Source organism: Cardiocondyla obscurior, linkage group LG06 (assembly GCF_019399895.1).
Source record: "Cardiocondyla obscurior isolate alpha-2009 linkage group LG06, Cobs3.1, whole genome shotgun sequence".
NCBI classification, from domain to species: domain Eukaryota; kingdom Metazoa; phylum Arthropoda; class Insecta; order Hymenoptera; family Formicidae; genus Cardiocondyla; species Cardiocondyla obscurior.
The window spans coordinates 4,795,447-4,806,449 of NC_091869.1; the positions used below are offsets into that span (position 1 = coordinate 4,795,447).

The window sequence follows — 11,003 nt, forward strand, 5'->3', positions numbered from 1 at the left end:
GACGCGCGGTGCAATATATAATTTATTTAAATTTAAATGCGCGCGCGTGTATGCGAAACACAGTTGCGCGCGGGTCCCTCCACCCTCACCTTTCCCCTTTCTCACCCTTTTCCCCCCCTTATCACCATCGGTGATTCCCTTCCTCTGTCTGCCCATCTATCTGTCTATCCTTCGCCACCCTCCCATTTTCCAGCTCATAGGGATCAAATTTTCCATATCCCGGCTTTTCCGCATTTGTATAGATGATCCTACCACGGTTATACATCACAAATTTCAATGTTTTATTTCCACAGTCAATATGTAAAAATAAATGGATATTGTGTATTTATCGAACGATTATTAATATTGATGGCTCTGTCGCAATATTAAGCCATCTATTATTCAACGTTAATTCGTGACTTTTACTGCGCGATCAACATGATCGAGACACTTTTTGTTTTTAGGCAATTTCTATAAATATTTATTTTTATGTACGTATATAAAACGTATCGGCGACGCTGATTATTAAAACGCCGGCTGCATTATCATTACGTGCAATATATGCATTAACGAAATTATAAAATTTCTTTTTTCTCTTTTATTTATTTTTTGTAACGCCGTATATTTTTAATTAATAATTGAACTGACTTTAAATCAGCGCAATTTGTTGTTGCAAATTAAATAAAGAAAAATCCAGATAGATGTGTGCCAGTATACGAAATTTGAAAATAAAAAAAAAATTGGTTACATAAATATTCAAAGATGCATCCTCGTATATTATAAACGTCAGCAAACAAAAGGAATTTTCTGACGCTGTAAACATTGAAATATGCTGTTTTTGTCAGAAACAAAGAGTAATTAATCCCAACATTATTAAAATAATAAGAAATACAGTAAAATTTTAATATTAACGCAAATCTTAAATATATTATTTTTATCAAGTCCAGCTATTAAAATATGCAGTACTTAAGTTTAATTAAAAAATAAATAACTAATAAAATAAAAATGACTATTTCAAATATAATAATTAATTAATTGTAATATAATTTATAAATAATTATACGATAAAAAAATAAAACAGCAAAGTGGAAAAGTTTTATATTCAATTGTTAAAAAATCGAGTTAACATAGAATAAACCATTGTAATATACAATCAGTGTGGCTACAACATATTATGTAATACACCTGATCATACATACACTTTGAAAATACTCTGAATTATTGAGAGTTTAGAATATATCGGCTGAAATTAATGGCAATAATATAATTACAATAACGTTAGCGGCGATGATCCAACAATAGTAGAATAATTGTACCATTCTTGCTAATATATTACTTTTTTTTTACTGTAAACGTTAAAACCATTGCGCATAACAATTCCAATAACGTTGATTTCGAATAGAATTTTCCGGGGAATAAGAGAGATAAATCGTTTCGCGTTAGAATTTGCAGCAAAATGATTTAATCGCGCAGGAATGTCATTTGAACAACTTGTATTGAAACGTCGGCTGTAATTGTCAACAGCGTCCGGTCAATGTCCGAATTTCGAAAATTGAGAGAAATTTCATGCCCGGGCGGGGGAGCGACTCGTAGATGCGAATTGAAATTTGGGAGACGTTGAAAAATTTCAATAGATATTTGCCGAGTGCCACCGGTGGATTCCAATATCACTTGGAATTTTCAATTCCGCCTCAATCTTCCCATATATGTTAGCTTGCCCAGAAAACTGGTTGTGCGATTATGAATTACTAGAAGAAACCATGCGCGCGTTATTTTTTAAAAGACCGCAATTACAAACTACGAAAAGAAAATCATGTGACTTACCAATCTACATGAGCTTTATCGGAATTGTAGAGTTCTGCCGGTGACTGTAACATAAAATGAAACATTAATGTAGACATGTTAGTATTTAAATTAATGTAAAGGTAAAGCTTTATATTGTATAAAATTTTTATTTAAAAAAATCAATTCTCACCTAAAAGTTGCTCAAAAGTTGTCTGTTTAAGTGGGATGGGAAATTTTTGCTGCATTGTACATTAAAAATTTACATTATACTATTTATCCTATCTTAAAAAATTGGTGAGTGACGCATAAATTAGCTTTTTAATTCATGCGTCACCTACCAATTTTTTAAGATAGAACAAACCAGACGCGCGCCGCGCGCGCGCAATATTTTACTGTTGTGCAAAATAATACGTAATATTAATTAAATTACAAGTCCATTTAAACTGCTTTGATACAATTACTTAATCACATCGTGTTATTATAATAATAATAACGTATTGTGCATATTATAAAATATGCTGCTAACAATTTAATTGTTTGCTTTTTAATCTCGAGCTTTATAAATTTATAATTTACATATAATCACATTCTTTTAGCTCGCTCTTTTTATATTTATTTATTTTTTCTCTCTCTTGTATGTCTGTAATTAGATTGTTAATAATTTATTTCTATTTATCTATTGTAAAATTATAATTTAATTCCATAAAATAACTTATAAAATCATATATCAAAGCATGTAAAGAAAAAAAAACTACTTCGAAATCTTTTAAAAAGTACCACCGGCGCCATCTGCAGATGAAATGTCGATGCATAGTCGGTAAAATCAGGAATAAATTGTCGTTCGTCATTTTACGTTCACATCGTGTTCGCGGTGGATGTACTTTGAGGTTATATCTCACACGTATATAACATAAATCAAATTTAACATATATTACCTCGAGTTGTTTGTCATTTATCACTGCAGACAGTCTGAACTATTGGAAAGTTCGTTCTCTCAGATTCCGGGCACCGCGAGGCTGTGTTTTTTTCGTGAAAATATGCAACGGACAGCAGGCGATGCCGGTGGGAAGAATAGAGCTTGGACGGAGGAAGAACGTTTGGAGCTTGCCGCGAAATTGGACGCCGAATTGGATGAATATATAAGTGGCTTGGAGAAGAAGAGTTACACCGAGGGATGGCCCGAGGATAGGTGGCAAGAGGAGATGGAGAAGCATCCCTTTTTCATGAAGAAACCGCCGGAACCTGGCGACGAACTGTCCCCCCTGATGGAAGGACTACAACAGCTCAAGTATGGAGAGGACGAGAATACTCCTGAAGGTACGTGTCCTTTTTTTTTTTTTTTTTTTTAATTAATTAATTTTTTTTTTTTGCACATACAGATTACTGATTGTATCTTGTTTCACCTCACATTCATTGTTCATACACTGTTATTTTTGCTTACTTTGTAAATTGTTTAAATGTGTATCCTTGATACAGAATTGGCAAATAATTACAAGGAGGATGGAAACTTTAATTATAAATATAAAAAATATCGCCTGGCAATTCTTAGTTATACAGAAGGGATAAGGACCAAGTGCAAAGATGACGAGTTGATGGCTCAGCTTTACAATAATAGAGCCGCGTCACACTTTATGTTAAAAAATTATAGGTAGATATGACTCTTGGGCATGGCATAATTAATTCCAGTGATAAATATTATATTTTAATTTAATAAAAAATTATAGATCGTGCTTGAGTGACTGTAAATTGGCATTAAAGTTTAATCCACAATATTGGAAAACTTTGAGTCGAGCTGCCACTTGTAGCTTTTGTATTAAGAATTATGATCAATGCATCGATTTCTGTGATCAAATCCTTGATCACAATTCAACCGACAAAACAATTTTGAAATTAAAATCTGACGCTGTTATCGCAAAAGTAAGTTATAATCGTAAATATATTAATATAAAAATCGAATTACAAAGATAACAATAGATACAAATAATGAAGATACAATTGTCATACTTAAAATTATTTGTTATTTATTTCGAAAGAATCGCTTGCAACGAGACAAAAGAAAACAGGAAAGAGAAGAGAAAAAATTAGACAAAGAGGATGAAAAATTGTTAGAAATAATTTCTCGCAGAGGTATTAATTTAGAATTGACGGACGACAAACAACGGCTAGAATTAAGTGACTTAGAGCCTCAAGTACCACAAATAGCGCAATGCAGAGTGCACTTTGACGAGAAGGACAAGCTTCTGTGGCCAGTAATGATTTTATATCCAGAGACTCAGCAAACTGACTTTATACAAAATTTTCACGAAGATACTCCGTATGTTTTTATTAAAACATGTAATACGTAATTGTCGTTAAAACATATTAATAACTAAAAATATATATTTATAGATTTGTTGATCAATTGCATGAATTGTTTGAGGAGCCTCCTGAATGGGATATAAAACGTCGTTACACGATCAAAAATATAAATGTATATTTTGAGGGAAAAAATAAATGTTCTGTTCACATAGTTGATATTCAGCTCACATTGGGTGAAATATTACGAGATGAACAGTGAGTATTTGTCAGGATGATATTAATAAATAAAGCTAAAGCTTATTTGTAACATAAAAATTAAATTTTCAGGTTTTCAGTTCGCGGTGGCACACCAGCTTTCTTGATACTTATTAAATTCAGTGAAGCTGAAAAACATTTTTTGGCAAATTATTGAACCTATGTTATTTTATGTATATTTTATATATACTTGCAGTAAGGAAACATATTTTACATATATATATATATATATATATATATATTTTTTTTTTTTGTAATAAATATATGTATTACTTATAATAACCTCCTTTCTAGAAATCCATATTTTATCGTTGAAAATTGGAGCGAATATCAAACAGACTACGTTTATAATTCAGAAATAGTGAATAGGGAGGAGAAAAAGCAACGTTCATCAAAAAGTTTTGCCCAGGGACCGGAATGACTTTCTTCTGCACGAAATGTAAACGTATAAGCGAAAACACGGTTAAAAATTTGTGGTCATCTTAGGGTCGCGTAAAAAAGTGGAAATATCAATGCACTTTTGAGATCGCTTTGCGATAAAAAAAAACCCATCTGGGAAGGGCCCGGCGAGTTCTCCTTTGGCTCGAAACGCCCGCACGTGCGTTTCGTATACACGGTTAAAAATTCATGGCGGTCGTTCCCTTTTGTACAAAAGAATAGCAGTATCAATACATTCTCTCCTTGAGACGCTTCACGAGAGAAGAAAAAGTAGCTTGTTACGCAGCCGAGCCCGGAAGAACGCTGTTCACCTCGGAACACCCGCGTGTGTGAGCAAAAACGCGGTAAAAAATTCGTCGCGGTTATTCCTGCGGGGGGGTTTTTTTTTCTTTGCAAAAAAAATAAAAAACGCCTTCCTTCGGGAGTCAGACCAGGAAGAGAGGGTAGTTTCCTGAATATTGTGCGCCGACAATGAGCAATTTCCTAAAAGTTGTGTGGTCAAAAAAAAAAAAAAGAACTTAAAAAACCTTCATCAAACGAAAGGACTGGTGAAAGACTCTCTACTTCAATGTTGTGACCGCCGCGAATCTTTAACCACTTTTTTTGCTTCACATATATTAACCTGAACTCGGCTCGCCGTTTGAAAAAAAATGGATTTTGTTTTCGTACCTTTTCTTTATTACTATTGACGCGGTGATTTAAGAGAAGCGTAAATACACAAATCTCAGAGAGATCGGTAAAGGGACTTCGATTTTTATTAATTTATTACAATTTTTTTTTTCCGTGCATTTTCCTACAGTCGCTTATTTTATTTTACCTCTGCAGATTGTTCTCGCGATTGTTCGCTGGGACACGAGATCGGTAAGCGGCAGGAGGTCGTCGATCGGAAGGTGGTGCCACCTGCAGCACCTGTCTGTGCCAGGTGAGAATAAAGAGAAGCCGCGGTAGCCTGGAATTCAGTTGTGCCGACGCCGTGGTGCACGTGTGTACGTTTGTTCCTCGATTCCGGTCGCCGTGGAAATAACGTTGGACTCGCGACTGGTTCAGTGCTGAAGACGCCAAGAGATTCGAGGGATTCCTGCGAAGAAGAGAATCGACGCGTCGCGAGGGTTCCATTAGTTCAGGACCTTTAGGCTAACCGTTTCAGAAGAGGGAGAAGGGCAGCAAGAGAGAAAGAGTGAGACACAGCAAACGAAGGGACGTGCACGCGAAGCAGCGGAACGGGACGAGCAAACGATGCCGAAGCGATGCTGGTAAAATTCCTCGCGTTACTTTTGCTCTTTGCGAGAATGCCAGCGTCCCTTCCTGCGTGCGAAGCTCTTTTCAGCGCGGACCGGCTTTGTTTCGTCGCGTCGCACCTGCGCCCGAGCGAGCACGGTGCGCTGAATCCTGCCGGATGGATTGACGACGCCGTGAAATAACGCGAGGAAAAAGTCGCTTTGTCCTTTTAACGGAGAGGCGAAACTAATAGTTTGAGTTTCGTAAACTCAATCTCGGTTCGTCGGCTCGTTCGCATTTCACAAATCGATTTGATCTCGATTTTGTAACTTCTTACTGGCTTATTTTTAATTGCTGTCCTTTTAAATTATTCGTTACGTAATTAGATGTGACGCAATATATTATTAAGGGTTCGCTCGTTAATGGCTTTTTCTTCCGCAATTTATAATGCAACGAGGATAGTCGTTTATTACGTATGCATATTTAAATGCAACTCACTTCCTCCTACATCTCGGTCGCCTAATTTAGAGATGCGGTAGAAAAAAAAAAAAAAGAAGCAATGCTGGGACGCTTTCAAAACTTTCTCGAGTCCGCGTAGGCATTTTTAGTGATTGATGGAAAGTACATCTCGTTTTGCGAATATAATTCAATTAAAAATTTCAAACAAACTTTTAACAATTGCGATCATAATGCGCAGCGCAATTAAGTAATTAATGAACTCTCGTTAGATAACAAATTTAATTAAAATTTTATTTGTTGGGTAACGAATTTAACGAACTCACGGAAGCACGAAACGTGTTAACCTTGACATTTTTGAAATTAATATACCTCTGTATTTTATCTTACGCTCAGATACAAAATTTCGTAACATACTTGGATTACCACTTAACTTGCTAAATGTGTTAGATGCGGTAGATTATACTGAGTACAGTTTCGAAAAAGGATGACCGAGATATCGGACGTCAAAAGATTTTGCGCGCCGTTCGTGAATTCGCTATTTGTGTCAGCGGCCGTTGTCTCATCTTTATTTCAAAATAAAGCGAGGAATATAACGATAATGAGTCGATTTGCGCGAGATCAGGGTGTTGCGCACAATGCCATTAATACCCGACAATGGCGCTATGTCGGGCATTAAATTATTCATGGGATAGCTGTTGCATCGCGTTCACGACGCGATCGGCGCGTCGTGCCGCGCATTCCGCGCTGCGCGACAAAGGTTTTACATTTGAATGCGATCGGGTGTTACGGTACGATTTTGAAAAAAAAAAAAAAAAAAAGGAACAGCGGCGGTTCCGGTAGAGTTTGTCTGGGTCAAAGCAGATCTAGCTGGAATCGAGCTTTAAATGTGCGTCCGCGCCGATTCCGCGTCGGATAATCGTACCCGGAATTCGTCGATCTCGAAGGATAGGTAGGAGAGACACGCGCCGTGACCGAACTGCGTGTCCTAGTTTCGCGGTGGGATAAGCCGGGCCACGGTGCATCTCTCTGTCCGATGCCCCGAAGGCAATATATGTCGAGGGAGTTGCGTCACGCGTGGCACGCACATCGTGCGGCAAGAAAAATGCGCGAGCGGACCGACCGTCGAACCGGTTATAACGACGACGAGTCAACATCCAGCGAATTGCGAACTGAGCGGAAGATACGATACGGAGAATATCATGTGTTCGAAACGTGCTCGGTATAAGAGAAAAACCGAGGAGTAGAGATTTAAAAAATTTGACAATCTTATTTTATATTTTTGTTTCCAAAATAATATTTCACGTAACAGAATTTTCTAATCTAATATTTTCAGACTAGTAGTCGGCTTTGTATTTTTATCGTTTTACTTAGCGTTTAAAATTGAATTATAATAAATTCTGGCTCGACGTGGTCCGTTCCGTTCGATCTTAAATTTCCTTTTACGGGAGTCTTTTAGTACGTACGGAATATCAATGTTGAATGTAAGGATGCACGGTTTTGTTCTCGCACAATTGGATATCGCTTAAGTTTGATAGAATGTCTCGGTATCTCCGGGTCGGCGAAACTCACTCGTGACTGGTTTGATATCGCGTTGGAGACAATCGGGATCGCGCAGATTCCGATCCTGAAACTCTCTCTCTCTCTCTTTGTTTCCGTCTCCTTCTCGGTTCCCTCCTTTGGTTCGTTTCTACTACTCCTTCTAGACGATGATGTTTCACACAACGCGTATGTAGTCACGACGTGACATGGTCTAACGGCATTCACCCGACCTCGTCAACCCGTTCCTCTCGCGTATGCGTGCATTCCTGAGTCTTCTTCGTTCTTACGTCGGTCGTGATAACATTTCCGTCACGCGTGTGCGCGCACAATCGTTTGTCATATCGCGACGGGTCATGTCAAAACTCGTTTTATCTCGCGGGTCGCACGAGTAATTTCGCGCAATTTTATTCCGACGTGTCTGCGACGTATACCAGCATCTTGGATTCATCCTCGTATGCGGTCTTTTCATGCGATGATCAAAATCAACAGCCCGTGATTGTTCTCCACGGTCGTGAAATTTGAAACAAATTTTTTCTCATCTCTTTCTCGTATTAAAAAGACATGGGGTGGGCAGAGAAAAAATATGAAATTTTTTATTAAATCCACGAAAAGGGTTTTCACTACCGCATCTTATAGATTTAATGTTTCTCTTGCCTGCGTAAATTTAAACTCTTAGAAACCAGTGAACTATTTGATCAGTAATTGAAACTAACTAAACTATATTCGTATCTCATGCGCAGTATTATTCGTTTGAGCAACGCTGGAATTTCCTTCTCTTCGTCCGATCGAGTATTTCCTGCGTCACGGTTAACGGAGATTGCCCGGATAGTAATAGGAAAATACTTGGTGTACATTTAAGTCCGACTTTAATAATATGCAGCGGCGCGCGTGCAATATATTACGTCGCGACAATTGCTGTTCCAGTTCCGTCAAGAATGTTGCAGGACAGTATTATGCATGAATCTCGGTTTAAGCTCATTTTCCGCGACATCGACAAATAAACTAAAAACGTGAGAATTCGCGTCTAGCAATTTTGAAAAATAAATTCTGCGCCGATAATCTCACGGCCTTTCCCCTCAAATTTTCTCACTCGCCCGCGAAGCTTTATCTCACGATACGATGTGGAATGAAAGAGAAATTATTTCGAACGACCGCTACATAAAAACTGTAATACAAAGAACACTTAATTGTAATATCTCCTTCCGAGTTTTAAACCAACCGTTCTGGCCTTGGTTGATCTTTTTTTTTTCTTTTTTTCTTTTTTTCTTTTTTTTTCTAGGCCGCTTTCAACCCTAGTTGTAATATTTAGCCACGAAAAAGATGTAAATGTAAATCTTGATGTACTAACGGCAAATAACAAAGTTTCTTGCAGCGGTAATGAAGCACAGTTGGGAAAATGTCAGATAGCAAGAAACGGTTATTACATCGCGCCTCTTAAATTTTATCGTACCGTTAGCGATTGTCCGCCGTTGCCTGCTTATTACAGATCATTAGCAATTCGTTTCATTTTATTTTAACGTTGAGAATTTAAGTATCCGCAGCTCGCAAAAACTTGATGTGAGACCCTGGGTAGGAGCTCCGGGGAAATGCGAAGCTCCTCCGGTATCTTCTCCGCTTTCTGCATCCCCAATGAAATTTCCTCATTCCATTTTGCGCGAATCTTAAACGGAAGGCAGCCCGGCAGATTTGTGTATTTTTACTATAAAAATATACGCCCGGGTGTTCTACCGACTTTTCAATTCAAATTCAGGTCAATGCGAAATAAAACTCTATTTTCTCAGCGGTCTCTCGGTTTCTATTCGTGCTGTTTGTCAATTTTGCTTTTGGAATTTTCATACAAAGGCGTTACTTCAATAACGTTAAAACTTTGTTTCCTCCAGGCTTCGCGTAAAACTTTGATGTTGAAAGAGGGAGAGAATTCAAGAAAGAGATTATTTAAATTCTAAATATGCTTATTTAATAATTCTTACCTTTTAAATGCTTTTGTTCTTAAACTTTCCCTCTTCTCGCATAGTAGAACGTCCTGGAAAGAAAGTACGAGCCCATGCTTGTGTTATTATTGAAATAATGCGCTCATGTAATGCATGCATTTATTCACGATGCCGAGAATAGAACGCGATGTTTGACACTTTCGATATTTCAAGCTGCGAGACGATAATGCTTGAGATTAGAAATCAAATGTGCTGAATTACTTTCTAAGAGCCAATTATTTTTCGATACTTAAAGGAGATTTCTAACAGCATGTAATCGAATTTTGTACAATATAATCAACTAACGCACTGATTTCTTTTATTTTACAGTTGACACACTGCGAGTTTTCACGTGGTAAAAAGACACGCGTTTCCAAGATATTAAAAAGCCCCGACATCAAGCGGTATTCGAGGTGGATTCTGAAACGTCGGCGTTTTAGATCCCTGGGCATCGTGCACAATAACATTGATCGGAAACAAAGGAGTCAGGAGAAATTGTGCGATAATTTAAGCGACACACATTGCCTTCTTTTTTTTGAGGGAAACTTCTCAGGCGGCGAATTAAAGTGAAGAATTCTCATTCTCTAACTTCTCGAGCCGCCAGCCATCGAAATACACGTAATAAAAGGTCGTAGCGGTACCCACGACCGAACGGCTTTCCGCAATCCACCACCTGTAGCTTCTGATAACTCTTCTGATAAAGAGAGAAAGAGGAGCACCTCGACATCGCCGCGGGGCCTTCGACTTTCAGCTCGAGATTAACGTTAAGCCCTCATTTTTAAAGAACACTCTTTCTATTAACTCAGGTAGATGTGCTCTGTAAGTCGCTGAGGAACATTTCAACCATTTGCGGGGCGATCAATTTTCGCAAAGTGAAGAGAAAAAAATGCCAAGTTCCTTCCGCGATTTAAAATATTTTCGAGAACTAGAAGGTTTGAAAACCACGAGAAGGCACTTCTTTTAACAAATGAGAGTTCAAGTCGAGTCTCACTGAAGAAAAAATTACTTGTTCCCGTTCAAAGTGGAGAGAGATCAGCCCGCGGACCAAACGACTGCTGCCGA

The 11,003-nt window shown here is 37.8% G+C and overlaps 1 protein-coding gene across 4 annotated transcripts; it reads left to right on the forward strand.

The window, feature by feature from the left end:
- Positions 1-2,585: 2,585 nt before the first annotated feature.
- On the forward strand, positions 2,586-10,971 carry Dpit47 (DNA polymerase interacting tpr containing protein of 47kD). 4 transcript variants are annotated; one of them, XM_070658740.1, is made up of 8 exons: positions 2,586-3,081; positions 3,241-3,412; positions 3,489-3,681; positions 3,798-4,078; positions 4,153-4,317; positions 4,390-4,756; positions 5,581-6,008; positions 10,272-10,971. In XM_070658740.1, the coding sequence occupies exons 1-6, from the start codon at positions 2,802-2,804 to the stop codon at positions 4,472-4,474; spliced, it is 1,176 nt and encodes a 391-aa protein (XP_070514841.1). In that variant the 5' UTR covers positions 2,586-2,801; the 3' UTR covers positions 4,475-4,756; positions 5,581-6,008; positions 10,272-10,971. The 4 variants fall into 4 exon arrangements, with proteins under 4 accessions (XP_070514841.1, XP_070514842.1, XP_070514840.1 ...); XM_070658741.1 differs by having other exon boundaries at positions 4,390-4,512; positions 4,612-6,008; XM_070658739.1 differs by having other exon boundaries at positions 4,390-6,008.
- The last annotated feature ends 32 nt before the right edge of the window (positions 10,972-11,003 follow it).

What these genes read in the sequence shown, in the direction of transcription:
- Dpit47 (XM_070658739.1), top strand. Translation starts at nt 2,802, where the DNA reads ATGCAACGGACAGCAGGCGATGCCGGTGGGAAGAATAGAGCTTGGACG. An exon ending in TTTATGTTAAAAAATTATAG is followed by an intron (nt 3,413 to 3,488) that starts GTAGATATGACT and finishes AAAAAATTATAG; the next exon opens with ATCGTGCTTGAGTGACTGTA. An exon ending in GAAATATTACGAGATGAACA is followed by an intron (nt 4,318 to 4,389) that starts GTGAGTATTTGT and finishes TTAAATTTTCAG; the next exon opens with GTTTTCAGTTCGCGGTGGCA.